Source organism: Scatophagus argus, chromosome 4 (genome assembly GCF_020382885.2).
Source record: "Scatophagus argus isolate fScaArg1 chromosome 4, fScaArg1.pri, whole genome shotgun sequence".
Lineage (NCBI taxonomy): Eukaryota > Metazoa > Chordata > Actinopteri > Scatophagidae > Scatophagus > Scatophagus argus.
In genome coordinates, this window is record NC_058496.1 from 20,171,307 (window position 1) to 20,189,670 (window position 18,364).

The window sequence follows — 18,364 nt, forward strand, 5'->3', positions numbered from 1 at the left end:
TAAACCATTGGAAGCTGGTCGAATCCCCTCATGTGTGTGGGGAAGGTGACTACCCACTGTTTGGATCAGGTGAAGCTGCCAGCTGGTATCGATAGCAACATCAGGAACAACTTTTTTTGCTACATTTAGGAGCACATCCTGCTGTTGTGTTTGTCAAGCCACATCTGCGTTACACATTCAGTGATACAGACTGAGCACAAGGGCCTGCAACACTGACAGTTTCTTTCTTTGTGTCCAAGAGACAGTGTGAGTGAGTTATTTAATGTCATTTGAAGGTGCTGGCTCCCTGCTGATAGGGCACTTGTGATGCCATGATTCTGAGGAACAATTTTATTGTGTTCTGTTTGATTCCACCGCGGGCCCGCATGTTTTATCGTTCCCAACAGGAACGTCTGAGAGCTTCAGGCAGATTTGAAGCCTCTCCGTCCTGCAAGTGGAATGTATTTTGATCACGCTTTAGTGATCCTGGGACTTTACGAGGTCCAGCGCATGCTGATGTGGAGTGATTGATGAACACTGAGGCCGGCCCGCTGCGGAGAGACTAGACGGCTGGCAGACGTTAGGAAGCACATTCCACCTCCACACGATGCAGACATGAGGGACATGTTACACTGTTTGGGACCTGAGATGATGCCCTTTAAGTGTAAAGCTTTACCACAGCGAGCAAAGCAAATGTGAACGGTGCATTACGTCTTTACTGGGTCCACTTCATCACGCTATGTTTGTTTTTGTTTACTTGAAAAATGCTCTGAGAATTCCACTGAACCTGCTTTAGTTTGTATTTTTTGTTTCCATGTTGCCTTGTTTTTTTTTTTTTCTTACAATCCATTCTGCGTTTGGATAAGGTGTGGAATATTTTTCTTTCCTGATCACACTACATGCAGTGCCGAAATGGTCTCATGACAAAGTTAAAGCTGAACGAATAAATGTGTGTGTACTTGTGTGTGTAAAGGGACTAAGCTACAGTATTAAATGCACACTATGTTGATAATCAGCTGTAAAAAAAATACAAAAACAAAAAAAAGAAACAGCCATGTTTGTTGTCATTATTGTCCCAGCAAGTGGCTTCAACTTTGTCTGTGAGTTAGAAATGGCCACGTTACACCAGTTACATTCCCAGTCCAGTAATGATCAAACATTGCTTTTCATGTGAGCAGTAATTAGTCTGTTCCGGGGTCGTGACTCTGGCTGCGCATTTGTTTTCCTGTGGAAGAAAATGACAAGATAAACTGCATTACCAGACTCATGTTTCAGGGGTTTCACGCTTGTCTGTGGACTCATAAACACAACAAAGTTTTAACTGACCCGCCTCTGGAGAGGAAACAGAAGCACAACCACATTGTATGTGTGTGTGTGTGTGTGTGTGTGTGTGAGAGAGAGAGAGTATGAGAGAGAGAGAGGGAGGAAAAGAGTGAGTCTCATCTGTCTGAAGTCATTCACCACAGACGCCGTGTTATTTGTCCCAATGTGAGCAGGAGATGCGCTGTTAATATTCCGTGGATTTAACACGGCGTGTTGAACTAAACTCAGGCGAGTTGTTCAAGTGGTGCACTGAAGAAGTTTCACTTGTGGCTCAGTGGGAAGTAACAACGTCGATCATTTTCGTGTTATTTTTAGGTGGAGTGTGCTGTTGTCGCCTCATCTCACACAGTGTCGTCAGATGTAAGTCATATTTATCGGAAATCGTTCAGCCCGACGGATATGGAGAGAAGCAGGTGAGTCACTCTATTTGACAAAAAGTTGCAATTTTACAAGAAATCAGTCAAATTTAGATTTATTTTAGCATATTAAAATGTGTCCTTAGACTCAGTGTAACGTGTGCAGTGCATTCAGGCAAGAGAAAGCAGTGTGTGTGTGTGTGTGTGTGAAGCATCTGACATGTGGTAATAAATGTGAAGTGATGTTTAGTACAAGATGTCCTGCACCGGCTGTTGGGTTTCCTCACCTGTGAGAACAAAACCAAGCAGGAATTAATCTGAAGAAAATTCACAACAAGGAGTGTCCACACCAAGGCTGTAAACATGGAGTCAGCCTGCCAGCCCTTCATTCATAACTTACTCATAACTCATTTTCTGCTATTCAGAAAATTTCTCAAAATTTAGCAATCATTTGGATGAACTTTTTTGTTTATTTATTTTATTTATTTTTTTTACAATAATGTCTAACAGTTTAATGAATTACATTTTTACCTTGTCTTGTTTTCATTGCAGCGCATGTAGTGGAAGAGATTATGAATGAAGTACAATAATCATATGAACATAAATATATGCATTAATATAGAAAGACTGGTTCAGATATTGTGGCTGCTGTAAAGCAAATTGGTGTTCTTAATTTATTTAGTTTTTTTTTTTTTTTTTTGCAAAAAGCAGGGGCATTTAATCTGTTCTCACATTCTCCTTTCCAGCCCTGTCTCCTCCTCCTCAGCTCTCCCCTCTTAACCATTCACAAGATGATCATGTTCATAACACTTTAAAAAATTTACGACAATCAATGGTCATAAAGCTTATGCAACATTCATATTCCATCATTTTGAAAGCAGTACAGAGACGGTGCAGAGTTTGCCGTTGATTGGACAAACCACACCTGAAACAACAGCAGCCTGCACTGTAATACTAGAACTGGGATATTAATGTTAATTTGTTATGATTAGCTATGCTTACACTTACATTTGCTCACATACATTTGCTTGACCTGTTCAAGCTGTTAGAGGGCCTTGGGATAAAAGTTGCCAAATGAACGCTCCCTTAATAAATGAAACAACAGACCACTAAGAACTGTGTTTTTACGTAAGGTGCCTCAACAAACCAACGAGTCATGATAAAAAAATTATGCTGAAATCATGTGTTAATAATATTGTACTCAAGAAGTGCAGCATCTTGAAAAAGTCAATTGACATGTAATGAATTTGGGGCTCTGGAGCCTGGGGCAGATGCCCAGTTGGTAATGCGACCTTGTCTTATGGTCAGCTGCATGTTCTTGTCTTGTTCATGCTCACAGTCAGGTCAAGTCAGGCAGAGTTTCCATGATTAGTCAACTGATCGACTGATAGAAAATTAATCGCTAATGATAATAAATCAATCATTATCTTTCAAGCAAAAAAATGTACTCGTTTCAGCTTCTCAAGTATAAGAATCTCTTTCATTTATGACAGTAAATGAAGATTCTTTGGGTTTTGGACTGCTGTGTGGACAAATGAAGCAATTTGAAGTGGAAACATTTTATAGACTAAACAACTACTTATTTAATCTTGAAAATAACTGACAGATTAATCAATAATGGAAATGATCATCTGTGGCAGACCTAAAGTCAAGACTGAGCCCAGAGCAAATGAGGTCTTTAACAGACTGGTAGACGGTTAAGTCTATAACCATCTCACATCTTGAGATTTGAAAAATGCCTTAAACATGCTGGCGAGATGACTAAACATGACGCGTGACTCTTCACATGCAAAAAAAGATTAAAAAAAAATAAGTCAACAAGGTGACAGAAGATGAAAATCTGTAACAATCAAGTCAATTTTTCAGTCGCAGGACTAAAGCAAAAACTTTGTAGAGAGAAAAATGTTGAGCTTACATCTATTTTTGTGGCCCATTGAAAGTGTCAGTTGGTTTGTGCTTATATTATGACTGATAGCAAATTTGCTTTGGAACATGGACAGTTTAAGTACAATATGAAATCAGATGGTTAGGGCCTCAAGGCAGGTGCTTTGTTAGCTGTCCTGTCTTCTTTTCCACATTGTTGGCCCTCTGTTCAGTTTAAATTGTGCATATTTATGTGTTTGTGTCTGGTGTTTGTTCCTCCTGTGCCCCCTCTGCATGGCAGGAGGTGAATGATGAGGTGATTTAGTATTTTCTTAGCGATGCTGTAACAAGGTTTGAGTTTGGTTTGCCATGTAAATGATAAGTTAATCCTTAATTCAGTTACCAATTGGACAAAACATTTCAATCTTGTATCTGAATACAGAGAGGCTTTTCAATATCAATGTCTAAAACCAAATTTGTGTCCTAACGTGACTAATGTGAACCAAATCCTGTACTTTAGAAAGACCTCACTTTCACTATAAACCCCTGAAGTTTGTCTGCTGTGTTAAGTAATTCCATCTCAGGGCAACACATTATTGAAGGATGCATTGCTAGCAAGGGAGAATTACTGTCTTAGTTTATGGAGATTCATTATTTCCTTTACCGTCCTCTGGGATTTTTGTTTTGGATGCATTGCTGCTACATAAAGAATTATAACACACTGCAATGTAACACCAAAGTCATCTGATATCAAGACTCAGAGGAAAGAGACCAACAAAAACTTTATTTGTAAGTCAAACAGAATGAACAAAAAAATCTACTGATAACTATCAACGTTGAAATAACAAGTCTTTGGTAATAATAAAAAGGTCTCAACTGACCCAAAGGGAAAACCCTGACTCAGAGAGCAAAGACCCCAGTGTTCCAGCACAGCTGTTATCTTCAAGAAACTAGACATAACCTCAAGAAACATTCCCTTTGAGAGAATTCAGCTCCACGAAAACAGCAACCTTCTTTCTCTTAAACCTTTTATGGCTGACGGCTCATAGATATCAGGAACTCTAACTATAATGTGATTCGCTAATGGACCTGGGGCCGTATTCATCAGACTTCTAAGAATTACGCAAAAAAAAAAAAAAAAAAAAAGAAAGGAAAAAAAGTCATGAATACTTACAGTAGCATAGGAATAAAAATGTCTTTGTTGAAAGAATTACTCACATTTATCAGGTGACATGCACAGCTTCCAAAACAAGCACTAGCTGCAGAGTGAGCTATATGAGCCTATTTTCACTTATTGCTTCAGATAACATATGATGATGTGCTCAACATTTCAAAACATGTCTGAGAAGATGAGTCTCTGTAACCTGCTGAAGCCATGTAATACACTAACAGGCTACACTTAAAGACCTCTGGAGCTACCTTTAAGAGAATTTCTAAGTTGAAAGAAATTTGATAAAAATCTTTTATTCTTGAACTACATCAACTGTTTTTTTGACATTGTTATATTCTGGAAGCGACTCCTTTCACATTACGTGTAGTCATCTGATTTGTTCTTTAGAAGAAAAAAAAAAGATTATTGATTATAGCAGCTTTTATTAGCAATGAAAAATTCAACTAACTTGCTTCTGGGTGGTTGTGGTTTGGTCAGCATGTTGTGATTCAAGTGCTAAATCCTAATTCAGTGTCGCTAAATGCTAATGTTATATGACATCGCTGCTTTCCAGCTGAGCACTACAATCATGAAACGAGTGAGACGTACACTGATAAAAACACAAATGGGGAATTCTCTCATGAAAAAACTAAATCATTGCTCACAGTATGAAGCTAAATAAGAAAATGGCTGAAATATCAGAGTATTTTCAGTACAGTCTCAGCCTTTGTTCATGATGCTCCTAGAAGCATGTTTCATACGTTGATTCCTGCATATGATTTTTGCTGTGGCACTAAAACACTGGGAGCTCTGCTACATGATGAAGTCTACACAAACCGCCCTCCCACTGTTCCTCTTCAGGGTCAAGAGGGGCTGTTTATAGAAGACATCAGCAACCAGAAGTCCCACAAAACCCAACACTCACATGACCATTTCATCATTGCAGTTTCATATCTTCATATTAAAGCTTCTGATAGTTTTGGTGACATTTTTGAAATTAACCATCTGAATGTCTGTACCATTTCCCCCACGGGTTTAAGCCTCTGAAAAGATATAAAGATAAGAAGTTGGCTGACCCCACCAACCAATTTATTTGTAATGGCAGTACTGGGAAACATTTATTCCATAAAAGGACAAATTTGAATATAAACCTTGATTGCAGTGTGGTTTTTTGCAATGCTGTATTCAAGGCAGAACTTTTTAGGCGCAGCATGTTTGACACAGTGCTGCACCACTTTCCTGCTTGAAAACATATCTGATACAAGTGTGCATGTCTGTTGAAACTCACTTCCTTTATTGTAAAAGCATTTCCTCTTTTTCTGCACCTCTTTATCTCTAGTGACATAATGTTCCAGTGATGAGCTTTGTTGGCATCATGTCAGCCCCTCAAGAGGTTCATGGGAACAAACCGCTGAGTGGAAGGACCTGAGGGGAGAGGACATCAGACGAGCTTCTCACCAGGAGAGAATGGAGACAACCATGTCCTGTGTGTGGAATTAGAAGAGATGATAGCGCCATCTGAAGCTGAATAAAGTTCAGTTTGAGCTGATCAGGTTTGAGGAAGTTGCCACAGCTGCCTGGTGAATTTAGTGGATGTTTCAGAGAGGGTTGGAGGTAAGGAGGCTGAGCTCAGTGGCTGCCAAACTGCAGCTATGGTCGTTGAGGTGAGGTTTCCTCCCTCCTCATCAGTGACCTCGCCATTTGTGTCACCATGCCAGACGGCCCCGCCTTCGTCTTCTACATCATCCTGGAGCTGCTGATTGCCATGTTCTCCGTGCTGGGCAATGTGCTCGTCTGCTGGGCTGTGTACCTCAACAGCAACCTGCAGAGCATCACCAACTTCTTTGTGGTGTCACTGGCGGTGGCCGACATCGCTGTGGGTGTCCTGGCCATTCCCTTCTCCATTGTCATCAGCACTGGCTTCTGCTCCAACTTCTATGGATGCTTGTTCATTGCCTGCTTTGTGTTGGTCCTCACCCAGAGCTCCATCTTCAGTCTGCTGGCCATCGCCATAGACCGCTACATTGCAATCAAGATACCGCTCAGGTCAGTGGCCCAGAGGACACAATTGTGGGGAATTACATGTGTGGACATGGACACTTTTTGTGCAGACAGAGGATAAATAAGGACAGTTTGTTTCCACTATACCAAGCCAACATTTGTTGAGGGTTTATTTAATGTACGTACTGGCTTTGTTAGATCATAGATCATTTATACATGCTTTATAAATGACAGGTAAGCTGTTAAACCTACTATTCAGTTTCAGAGTAACACCCCTCAATCACTCAGACTAAAATCCACTTATTATCAACATGCTGAACTGCAGATTTGGGAGAATAAAGTCCCTTCAGTAATGACTTTTTACCATTAACTTCATTAAAAACCCCCAAAGGGACTACATTTTAAAACCTCTTTATAAAAGATACCTTGTTAGAGTGTGGTGTCAAATGGTAAAAAAAAGTGAGAAAAAGAGAAAAGATAGGAAACAGAACAAGACCCTCAAGTGCATAATTTAATATTCTAAACACAGAGAGTGCTTTAAAATATGCTGTAACTTTTCTTTTTTTCTCATGGCAGTCTATGTGTTCCTTCGTCCCAGGCAGCCGAGGTCTCACCATAAAACTTAATGTTTCATATATATCAGTGTAGTCATGACATTTGAACCAGAAAGCCTTGGCTGAATAAGTGTGTCTAGAAATGGCGTCTCTCACGAGACTGTGTCCCCCAGGGAGCTATCAGATGAAGTTTGCTCTAATTGCTTATACAGACTGTGTAATGTCCCTACAACCCCCTGTGTAATTGCGCTTTGTTATTTTACTGTAAAAACACATGCCTTGTCAGAGTGTTTATCTTAACCCTAACCCTAACCCTCAGCTCAGACTTGGCTTTCAGATTTGCTAAGAATGGTATGTCTACAGACATTTAACCTGTCACTAACAGAGATGCTGTAGGGCGAGCTGTGACCTCAGCATGCTGAAACACTGAACCTCAGCCTTCCTGTTTTCGGTACAGCCTCCGCCACCTCCTGCTGAAGATGCATGAGGGTTTCTCTGCGTTGTTCTTTGCATCACCGATGGGGGGGCTTGTTTTTGCAGCATTAACCTTTGCACTTTAACATCTCAAGAATGTGATAGAAACAAGCCAAACATCTCAGCTGCTCTCCCACACTGCACTACAGGCATACTCAAAATAGACTCTTCCTTTGAGGAGTCCTGAAAGACTTTGTTTGTTTATTCTCTCTCTTTTACAGCCGGGATGATAAGTACTTCTGCAGAACAGTCTTCATATACTGTATACAAAGGATTATTGGACATCATCATTATTAATATTAGGTGTTTTTGTTTGGCTGTCCTTTGGGAAACAAATCTCTCATTTTCACAGAGTTTTGTGCTGTTTGTTTTGAGCTGATGTTTGTATGTTCTCCCTGTCTAGGTACAACAGCTTGGTGACAGGCCAGCGGGCACAAGGCATCATTGCCATATGCTGGGTTTTATCCATCATCATTGGCCTGACGCCCATGATGGGCTGGCACAAGCTGTCCAAGAGTGCCAACACCACCTGTTCGCCTGGCCTGGTGAAGTGCCTGTTCGTGGAGGTGGTACTCATGGAGTATATGGTGTACTTTAATTTTTTTGCCTGTGTACTGATTCCCCTGCTGCTGATGCTGGCCATCTACCTGTGTATCTTCATGGCCGCTCGCCACCAGCTCAAGCTGATCGAGGTGAAAGCGGTTCATGGCGAGAAGTCACGCTCCACACTGCAGAAAGAGGTCCAGGCTGCCAAGTCTCTGGCTATCATTGTTGGGCTGTTTGCAGTCTGCTGGCTGCCTTTACACATCATCAATTGCTTCACCCTCTTCTGCCCTCAGTGTGAACCTCCTCCACCCTGGATCATGTATGTGGCCATTATTCTCTCCCATGCCAACTCTGTGGTCAACCCCTTCATCTATGCCTATCGCATCCGAGAATTCCGGCAAACCTTCCGGAAAATTATCCGGCGGAACATCCTTGGCCAGCAGGAGCTGTTTGAAAGTGGCAGCAGTATGCGCACGTCCACTCACAACAGCATCAGTGACTCCATCAGACTCAAAGCAACCACCCTCAGCTTTGACCTTTTCACTGAACACAACAGCAGTAGCTGTGACAGCTCCTGCCACTGCCCTACGCACATCTCTCCTGTAGGGGGCGGTCTGGTAGCAGTATCTCACCCCCCTCTTTCTGTTGTGATCTCCCACTGTCCTCAGATGGGCTCCTGTCCACTGCAAGCCCCCAGACAGCCTCACACAAATCATCATCTACAGTATGCGGACCAGCACCACGACTACACTGTACCAGACATCATGGAGGATAAGGACAAGGAGAACCTCGGCTCTGCCCAGGTCACATCGCTGTTCAACAAGCAGAAGAAAACAAATTGCTTCAGTGAGCTGGCACACATGTCCTGATGCATGCACAAGAGAAACCATTCACTAGTATTCATTCAGGAGCTTTGCAGTCAAATGTCAGCCACAACTTTTCAAGTGATCAGGATAAGTCCCGATCCACAATGGAAATGGGAAAACGGTAAACAAATAATGGACAACAAGTATCACTGAGGTGACTTAAATCTTCTTTTCATGAGAAACTGTCTCCCACTATTTAATAACTTTTGAATTTAAACCAGTCTGAAAGGATTAAAGCACCGGTAGTGAGCCAAAGAGGTTGTGCTCCACCCACAAGACCACAAGTGGTTTAAATTGACTGACTGTGACTACTTCTTTCTTTAAGGTGCAGGCACTTCCTTCATCAAAAATAGCTCAGCATTCATGTCAGTAAAGAAGAGCACTAAATGCTTTCACTTCATCTTTGCAAACAGTTCTATGTTTGCACCTCTCACTCTTTTAGGACAGTAAGAATGGAAAAGCACTGATTGTTGCCTTTCCAGGAAGACACTCTTTGTTTAGCTGCAAGTTACAGTAGTGTGTGAATAAATTCCATCCTGCTATTTCTGGTCTGGATGGGTCTTTGACTGAAGACAAAAACTCATTATTAAATTATTGATACAGGTTTTCAGGGATATGGATGTAGACGCACTCTGATGGATTTCACCTCATATCACCTTTTTTCTTATGCAGTAGTGCACCATCACTTGCACTGTTTTTATATTCGCCCCATCCCAAGGACCTGCAAGGTCAAGCTCATTTGCAGAAAGGTTTCCACATGTGGTCTATTTGTTTATATTAATTCAGCGTCATGGAAGATATTGTCTTCCAATTTCATCATCGCTCCCTGTGGGGCCCATGCCAAGACGAGCACCAGATTTGCTCATGTTTGTGTCAGCAGCAGTGTAGTGTTTCACATTTTAAAAAACAAAGGCCTCGAAGTTGGTATTGTAATGCTGAAATGTACTTTTTTTTTTGCTTGGTGTGACAGTGTGACTTAACTGTATGCTTTTAATGTGATATCCATATAAATGCTGACTTCTGAGGTAGTTTGATGTTTTGAAGAGGATTGTGAGTAATTACAATCAAGGCTTAAATCAAACTCAAAAAGAAGTTTTTTTTTTGTTTGTTTTTCTTTTATTTTCTGATGGGTTTGTCCCCAGTCCAGTGCAGCTATTGCCCAGGCAGGCTGGCACAAAGTCCTGTCTTTAAATAAATCTTTTTGTATTTTCAAAGTGTACTTACTGTATTTGTATTCAGTAATGGCCACAAAATGTTCCCAGTCGGTAAACAGTAGCTGTAAGAACAGCAAGGCTTGCCACTGGCTTTTCACGAGGCAGGGTCATGTTTCATATCAGATCAAGTCTATAGAACTGTGTTAGATATCTGGTTTGCTCATTCTGGGAAGTAGTTAGTTGAGCAGTCAAACTATCTTTGAAGTTCTTTATTTTCCCAGCTTTTATCACAATTCCCCTGAGAGTTCAGGTTACAGGGCACAGGGCCCACTTCTTTTTGAAAGCTAAAGCCCCAAGGGCCTTCAGTGTTTTTTTTTTTTTAAAGATTCACCGCAGAGACCTCCCGAGTCCGTGAGCTCTGCTGTTGTCCTGTGTTTCAGGCTGCTACAGCTCCATTGGAGATCCCTTGAGAAACATATTGTAAACACAAAAGAACCAGGAATATGTCTATTTGTAAGAAATAATTTGGTCGAAAGCTGATCTAGTCACCTAACTAAAATTATAACTGGATTAAACTTCTCTTCATTGGTTTTACAGTACGTTCTGTTAGGTCAGTCCAATCTGTGACGGGAAACAATTAAAAGTCTCTTTTTTCCGTCATTCTTGATATTGCTGTCCAGCAACTGTAAAGTCCAGAGTGCCAGTGTGTCTGTGTGTAGAGACTCCATGGATACAAGCAACAGAGGTCCCTTGTCCCCTCATTTTAAAGGCTTCAGCTTTGAAAAGCAGATGAAGAGGAGGAGTGTCATTAAAGAGTCATGTGTGAGTGTGAATGTGTATGTGTGTGTGTGTATTTACCATCTCTACATTATGTGGGCCAGTTCAGGCTGAGTCTTTGTCTCAAAGTGGAGACCACAACACTGATTTAACAGCATCTATTCTTGCACTTGGTGCCCAGTTCAAACTTGAAACACCCTGGGCTCTTTGGTATGAACAGATGCTTTAAACTACTGGTAGGAGCAGTACTGGTGGAGCTTAGCTGCAGTTGGGACCAGAAAATGTATGTCACCATCCTGTTTGGAGGTTTGTAAAGTTCCTGAAATAACGTCTCTCTGCTTTTTAAGAGAAAAACAGTTGAGTAGTTTGTTTTATAAGAGCATGAGTACAGGAAGACTAAACTAGCCTTATGAAAGAGTCAAAGTGCCGAGTTTAATGTGCAATGTTAGGTTTTTAATGGATGTTTTTCCTCACAGACAACAAGATGGAAATGTTGAATCTCAACTGTAAGCTGATAAACTTCATCCATCATTTAAAGCAGAGGTGCGATCTGGACTTCAAAGGTATGTAAGAGCAGTAGTAAAAGGAGAAGAAGCCATTACCGAAACTCATTCATTCAGATTCCTTTAGGTCCCTCCTAGGATCATATGAATATGGACATCTCAGTGTCGGTTCCTTCTGAGCTGTGCATGGTTGTAAGCTCAAAACATTTTATGTGAAGTGTCAAAAAGGTCAAAATTCCTCTTGTAGAGTGTGTGGACCTGATGGACAGCAGCGGTAGAGTCATGAACCTGGACGGGAAACAGCAAAGTTTGGCTCTGACCAGCAGTGTGTTGGTAGAGAGAGAGTACTACGTCCTCCTGCGAGTGTGCAGTGAGTCCATCCAGGATTCAAAACCTTGTCTAGTTAACAATCCATGGCCTGAATCCGAGTTTGGATATCTAATGTTTGTTTGACAATAGGCCAACAATATATTACAGGACAAACCAACTGTTGTGCTTTTTGCAATAGTAAAATACGTTTAGAAAGAATGTTGTATGTACTATATATATATATATATATACACACAAACACACATACAATGAAATGATATGATAATGATAATGATGAAATGATACAACACACAAACATGACAAGGATTTATAAACCACATTATATATATTTGATTTAGAAGAATATAGTACCGGTAGTTTAAAGGGTTTTACTGCTCTACAGTAATATAAATTATATTTCATTTTATTTTATTGCACATTAATGTTCATGACTTTGCTTCTGTTCAGGGGATGATGATACTGGAGGTCAGAAATATGTGTCTCTTCTAAATAACTTCAGCCAGAGTCATCCGGAGTTAACAGGTAATGAAAAGCACAAGGAGAGAGAGAGAGATGCTTCATGACAGCTGATGCACCAACAGACTTGAAGTGGTTCTCTGAGGCCTCCTGTTGGTCAAAGATATGTCTACAATAAAAAGAAAAATCATGCCATAAAGCACACATCAACATATGTATGATAATTAGTTTGTGAACACTTCTGTTGTAGAACTGCTGAGGAAACTTTCAGACCGTGACAAGGAGCGAGACAGAAGGATCGGAGGAGGACGGACACAGAGGGGTCCTGCAAAACAAACCAGGAGCAAAAACATCTCCGCAAATAACAAGAGACACCAAATCATATAGTTTCTGTAAAACAAATCCTGATGCCCTTTCACTTAAACAGACTAGATATGTCCTATAGCTAACAACCTGTTAAATGCATCTGAGGTAAGGAAGTTAGCAGATGTTTTCTGTTTTAGTAATTTGTTCTCCCACTGAGTTGTAAGCAACTGAGTTGTATACAGCGGCGTATGTAAGGTGATGCTGCTGGGAACATTATTATTTATGTAATAGATACCAGCTTTGAGTGTTACTGTATAATTTTTTTTTTAATTTTCATAATGTGGTTAAATTGTGTTGTTTCAATTTAAGTTCATTATCAGAAGCATTTGTACCCTCACAAGGCTGTGTGTGTGTGTGGTGGTGGGGGGGGGAATCTCTCTTGGGTAATAATGTTTAATAGTATATTGTATTCGGCCTGCCTTTTTTGCTTTCTACCCTTTCTTGCGCATGGCAGTAAATCTAACCATGGCAACTATGACATGAAAATTATACAGGTCTGCCCTTGATTTATAGAAGACTTGAATATATTAGCCTAATACTCAGCAGAAGAATAAATATTAGTCAAGATTGCAATAAAATAAGAGAAAATTACTATGAAGTGTAAGTCTTGGATTCAGTGGAATATATGGGAGTTTGCTGAGGGAATTGTTTTCTATTTGTAACAAAGAGACACACCTGTCTTTCTTTTTATCGTCAGTCTTCATGGGAAACCCTTTGTTTTTAACTGATTTATAGCTCACATGTTCACTTTAGTCATTTTTCAAAGCGTGCTGCTGCACTCTCAGATAGTGTTATTCATTCCCCCCTGCCTTTCAGGAAAAACATGCTTGTGAACGTACTCCATCAATGGGACACCGTGTCCACATGTCACAGTGGGAAAAACACCAGTGGTAACGATAAAATGAATGATGTCTGAGCAGCTTGTCACTCTACATAGACAAAAGTATTCAGCCACCTGACCATTACACCAAGAGGGACTTTATTGACATTACATCTTAAATACAAGGACAGCTTTGCAGCTATAACAGCTTCCACTCTTCTGATTTTCACAGTGTTTCTGTGTGAATTTCTGCCAATTCATACAGTAGCCTTTGTGAAGTCAGACACTGATGTTGGACCAAAAGGTCTGGCTCACAATCTCTGTTCCAGTTCATCCCAAAGGTGTTGGATGGGGTTGAGGTCAGGGCTCTGTGTGGGCCAGTCAAGTTCTTCCACACCAAACTCATCCAGCCATGTCTTTTTGGACTTTGCTTTGTGCACTGGGACACAGTCATGCTGGAATAGAAAAGGACCTTCCCCAAACTGTTGCCACAAAGTTGGAAGCATAGCATCATCCAAAACGTCTTGGTATGCTGAAGCATTAAGATTTCCCTTCACTGGAAGAAAGGTGAAAACAGCCCCGAAAAGAGGTGTGTCTCGATAATTTTGTCTATATAGTGTATCATAGATGTTAAAGTAAAAAGTAGCACAAAGGTAGAAAGTACTAAGTTCTAAACTAAACTAAACTAAGTCAATATTACATTTACTTTCACCTCTGGTGTGTGTTTGTGTGTGTGTGTGTGTGTGTGTGTGTGTGTGTGTGTGTGTTGGACTGAGCCTGCGGAATTATACCTTTACATTACACACATAGGCTCCAGCGGAGGGATACACAGGGTTAATCAATCACCCATAGTCTCCCCAAAATGCTGAGCTGCGTCAGAAAACGTAAGAACACAGAGGATTATGTAACGACTGAAACAGATAAAACGAGCGCACAATCCTTAACCAGCAGACACTTAGCATTGCTGCTGATTCTGTAAAGCCGCAAACAGGAAGAAGAGCGCAGAAATGTCCGCATGTGAGTTTGAGTCGCTAGAAAAGTCCCTGGAGTCACACCTGCCAGAGGCCGAGCTGCAAGAGGTGAAACGCATTTTATTTGGGAAGGACCCAAAGTGAGTTATCGCGAGAGAACTCAAACTGTACGGAACAATGTCTGTATATTACGTTTTTTCATTTCATTTCGCGTTTCTGTTCTATTTGTTCGTAGTAAATTATTGTTCTGTGTGGACTTTGGTCAGTGTGGTCACAGTTGCAGTGTACAACCTTGAGCCTTTCAAAAGAGAGGAGCACTCAAAGGTTCAAACTTTACAAATGTAGTTTATGTGTCCAAGAAGGCCTCACATTTATATAGGCTATTTGGTACACTTAATGGTGTTATTGCTGATTGTATGTCCAGCACACAGCTGGACACTAGAAAGATACATTAGTCCAGACTTATATATTTTGACATTTTGACTAGAGGTGCAACAATTAGTCACCTAGTTGATTAGTTCATTGAAAGAAAATTAGTTGCTGACCATTAAATGTCAAACATTTGCTTGCTCCAGCTTCTCAAATGTAAAGATTTGCTGATTTTCTTATGACGTGAAGAGTCTAGCTACAGCCCTCATTCTAATATTGTGGCCAGTTGTTGCAAGGAATCAGTGGTACATGGTCTTCCTGTGATGTCTGTATGGACACTTGTGAAGAGTCTTCTCTGTTGCAGGAAGTTGGACCTCCCTACATGTGCTGTGGATGCTGCTGCTGAGCGTGACTTTGAGCTGAAGGGTCACACATTTGAAGCCGTGCAGGAACAACTGAGGCCACCCAGAAGGATCCGTGTAGGACTGATTCAGCACCGCATTGTTCTGCCCACTGATGCACCTGTCCTGGACCAGGTATGGATTGAGACACACATTAAACACATGCAAACTGACGGTATGACTGGTATGAGTGGGACAGAGACATATAGAAGGCCATGAATCTGAAAGTTAACTGTTAAACTACCTGCCGTGAATCCTCTGGTTGTCGCCTCCACAGATCAATGCCATGCACAGTCGGGTTGGTGAAATGGTTGAGGTGGCAGCAATGTGTGGCGTAAACATCGTCTGCTTTCAGGAGACCTGGAGTGAGTGCTTTCATGAGTCACAACTGCACAGTACATGTGAACCAGTGAAATAGACTAACCAGTCTGTTGCTGTCCACAGCCATGCCCTTTGCTTTCTGCACTCGCGAAAAAGAACCGTGGACTGAATTTGCAGAATCTGCAGAAGAAGGAAACACCACACGCTTCTGCCAAGAGGTGAGATTAAGAAAGTCATATGCTGTGCAGTGATGTGCTTTTCTACAAAACATTAGCCCAGTAACACTAATTCTGTCATTAGCTGGCCAAAAAATACAACATGGTAGTTGTATCCCCAATTTTGGAGCGAGAGGAGCTTCACAGCACTCTGTGGAACACAGCAGTGGTGATCTCCAACTCTGGAAATGTGCTGGGAAAGAGCAGGAAGAATCATATTCCCAGGATTGGAGACTTTAATGAGGTTAGTGTGTGATTCCTGTTACATCATGTGATCCACTGCACTTTGATGAAGTTAACAGCTAATGTTGCTATGTTTATTATGCACCCAGTCTACATATTATATGGAAGGCAACACTGGCCACACAGTGTTCCAGACACAATTTGGGAAAATAGCTGTGAATATCTGCTATGGGCGCCACCACCCTCTCAACTGGTTCATGTACAGTTTGAATGGTGCTGAGATAATCTTCAACCCATCAGCTACTGTTGGAGCTCTCAGGTAAGGGACAAAATGGACCAAGTATTATTTCTGGCACGGCTACATTAACATTTGCTTGGGGTCCTTAGATTTAATTTAAACTGCACTGTACTTCCTATACTTCAATTTTATATAACCTCATGTTTGCTGTGTGGTTATTTGATTGAACGCAGTTTAATCTGAGAATGCACAACATGTTACATAAATAACTAACGCAAACCAATTGCCACATAGTGAAGCTCAGGTTTCAGGGAGTCTGGGGCAGATGCAATCCTTTATTTCAGTTGATTAAAAAATGCATTGCAGTAAAAGTATTCTCAGCTGTTGTGTCAGTGTGAGCAGGCCTAATGTTATTTCTTCTCTACAGTGAGCCCATGTGGCCAATAGAGGCCAGGAATGCAGCGATAGCTAACCACTGTTTCACTTGTGCAATCAACCGTGTTGGGACGGTAAGTCAGCCTCTGTAACTGCTGTAATCATGCACACAGGCCTGCTGAATGACAACACATGAAAGCACAAAGAAGTGTGTCTCTGAGCTGCAGAACAAATTTTAGACCTACTGAAGTCCTGGGTCTTTCATTTTTGGATAAAAAGTTGGCTTTTTAAAATGTGTTTTTGTTAGAGAATTGGCCTACTCAAAATTGAAAGTTACACATAGCGCTAGTTTATAAAACCTTCCATGTCCCTAAAACTGACATGACCTCAGTGTCAGTGATATCCGGTGACCTGCTCAGGTGTGTGGACCCAGTTGCTGTTGGAGATCCTTCCTGGAGCTCGTGTGACTTCATGTACATTCTTGTGTTTGACACAGGAACATTTCACAAGTGAATTCACATCTGGTGATGGAAAAAAAGGTAAAGAGATTCATTTTCATTTAACTTCTTCACTTGTATGATAATCTCAGTGTAGCAAAACATCTAAATTCTTTTACTAGTAAGCTTATTTTTAACTTTTCCTCATCAGTCATGCTTGTACCTGCATACAGTAAGCAGCCATCACTGGCAGGGTGAATTATTTCAGTAACAGGCAGCTTTTCTTACTTTTGTAGCTCACCATGACTTTGGACATTTTTATGGATCCAGTTATGTGGCTGCTCCTGATGGCAGCCGCACCCCTGGGCTCTCTAGAACACGTGACGGACTACTGGTGGTAGAAATGGATCTCAACCTGAACAGACAAATTAGCGACAAATGGAGTTTTAAGGTAAATACAAGTAGGCTTTGTATATATGTAAGCAGCCTCCATGCATGTCCTATTTTGACCTACTGTAAGAAAGGTTGTGTTTTGGTCTTGCAGTGATTGGTATTTTTAACAAATTTGCTCAAGAGGCAAAGGTTTTTGGAAGCTTTGTTGTAATGTGGACACCGTTGTGTTAATTTGTTCTCCTGGACTACCTGTTCACTGTATCGTTCTTTGCAGATGACTGGACGCTATGCGGAATATGCCGAGGAGCTTGCTAAGGCTGTCAGACATGATTTCAAACCCAACATAGTGAAGGAGTAGATGATATTCCTCTGTACACTGTATTTAAATATGAAACAGGTCAAACCAGAACTAGTAAGTAAGCTGTAGTGAATTAAAGGTTTTTGCTCATTTTGCTTTTGAAATCAAGTGATAAATAATAAGAAACAATTCTTTGGCCTTTAAAAAAAAAATAATAATAATAATTCCAATGTCTTGAAGTACTGGTGAATGAATTTATTTTGATCAAAAATGAAATTCAACAAAACGCTTCTGTTGACAGAACAATGGAAGCCATTTCATTGTGAAAATTTGAAAGAAATAATAATAGTAATCTACAATATAGTGTTTCTTTTCAGTTCTAATTAGAAGATGCTTTACGAAAGCTACAGTAAGTTTCTCAGTTTAAAAAAAAATGTCAGTACTGATGTTTAAGATTTAGATCAAGATTAATTCATCTGTCCTTCAGAGAGCCATGTTAGCTACAGTCTGGAACATTCCACAGGTAAACACTGAGGTAAAGGGTGACAGGGTCATGACTGGGTATGACAGTGACATCCTGGAAAGGCTCAGTGGTTCACCACTTTGTGATGCACATGATTGTAAAACCATGATCAATAAACAGTT

The 18,364-nt window shown here is 40.8% G+C and overlaps 3 protein-coding genes and 1 long non-coding RNA gene across 4 annotated transcripts in view; all 4 read left to right on the forward strand.

Moving 5' to 3' along the window:
- Positions 1-18,364, forward strand: part of LOC124057782 — a 1,110,263-nt gene that overhangs the window by 691,082 nt on the left and 400,817 nt on the right. The window lies entirely within an intron of this gene.
- On the forward strand, positions 1,479-10,244 carry adora2aa (adenosine A2a receptor a). The gene is made up of 3 exons (XM_046386286.1): positions 1,479-1,715; positions 6,011-6,717; positions 8,104-10,244. The coding sequence occupies exons 2-3, from the start codon at positions 6,383-6,385 to the stop codon at positions 9,113-9,115; spliced, it is 1,347 nt and encodes a 448-aa protein (XP_046242242.1). The 5' UTR covers positions 1,479-1,715; positions 6,011-6,382; the 3' UTR covers positions 9,116-10,244.
- LOC124057771 (uncharacterized protein C22orf15) lies at positions 10,427-12,881 on the forward strand. The gene is made up of 5 exons (XM_046386324.1): positions 10,427-11,349; positions 11,520-11,606; positions 11,794-11,916; positions 12,324-12,398; positions 12,583-12,881. Exons 1-5 carry the CDS (start codon positions 11,256-11,258, stop codon positions 12,717-12,719), a joined length of 516 nt encoding a protein of 171 aa, XP_046242280.1. The 5' UTR covers positions 10,427-11,255; the 3' UTR covers positions 12,720-12,881.
- Positions 14,346-18,339, forward strand: upb1 (ureidopropionase, beta). Its single transcript, XM_046386296.1, has 10 exons — positions 14,346-14,629; positions 15,223-15,394; positions 15,537-15,624; positions 15,704-15,798; positions 15,881-16,039; positions 16,128-16,297; positions 16,644-16,725; positions 17,088-17,130; positions 17,325-17,479; positions 17,696-18,339. The coding sequence occupies exons 1-10, from the start codon at positions 14,526-14,528 to the stop codon at positions 17,777-17,779; spliced, it is 1,152 nt and encodes a 383-aa protein (XP_046242252.1). The 5' UTR covers positions 14,346-14,525; the 3' UTR covers positions 17,780-18,339.

Bases quoted from the DNA above. Each gene is read 5' to 3' on its own strand.
- adora2aa (XM_046386286.1), top strand. From the start codon at position 6,383: ATGCCAGACGGCCCCGCCTTCGTCTTCTACATCATCCTGGAGCTGCTG. The intron at 6,718-8,103 runs GTCAGTGGCCCA...CTCCCTGTCTAG, and splicing joins GCAATCAAGATACCGCTCAG to GTACAACAGCTTGGTGACAG.
- LOC124057771 (XM_046386324.1), top strand. From the start codon at position 11,256: ATGAACAGATGCTTTAAACTACTGGTAGGAGCAGTACTGGTGGAGCTT. The intron at 11,607-11,793 runs GTATGTAAGAGC...TTCCTCTTGTAG, and splicing joins GTGCGATCTGGACTTCAAAG to AGTGTGTGGACCTGATGGAC. The intron at 12,399-12,582 runs GTAATGAAAAGC...CTTCTGTTGTAG, and splicing joins GAGTCATCCGGAGTTAACAG to AACTGCTGAGGAAACTTTCA.
- upb1 (XM_046386296.1), top strand. From the start codon at position 14,526: ATGTCCGCATGTGAGTTTGAGTCGCTAGAAAAGTCCCTGGAGTCACAC. The intron at 15,799-15,880 runs GTGAGATTAAGA...TTCTGTCATTAG, and splicing joins CCACACGCTTCTGCCAAGAG to CTGGCCAAAAAATACAACAT. The intron at 16,298-16,643 runs GTAAGGGACAAA...TCTTCTCTACAG, and splicing joins GCTACTGTTGGAGCTCTCAG to TGAGCCCATGTGGCCAATAG.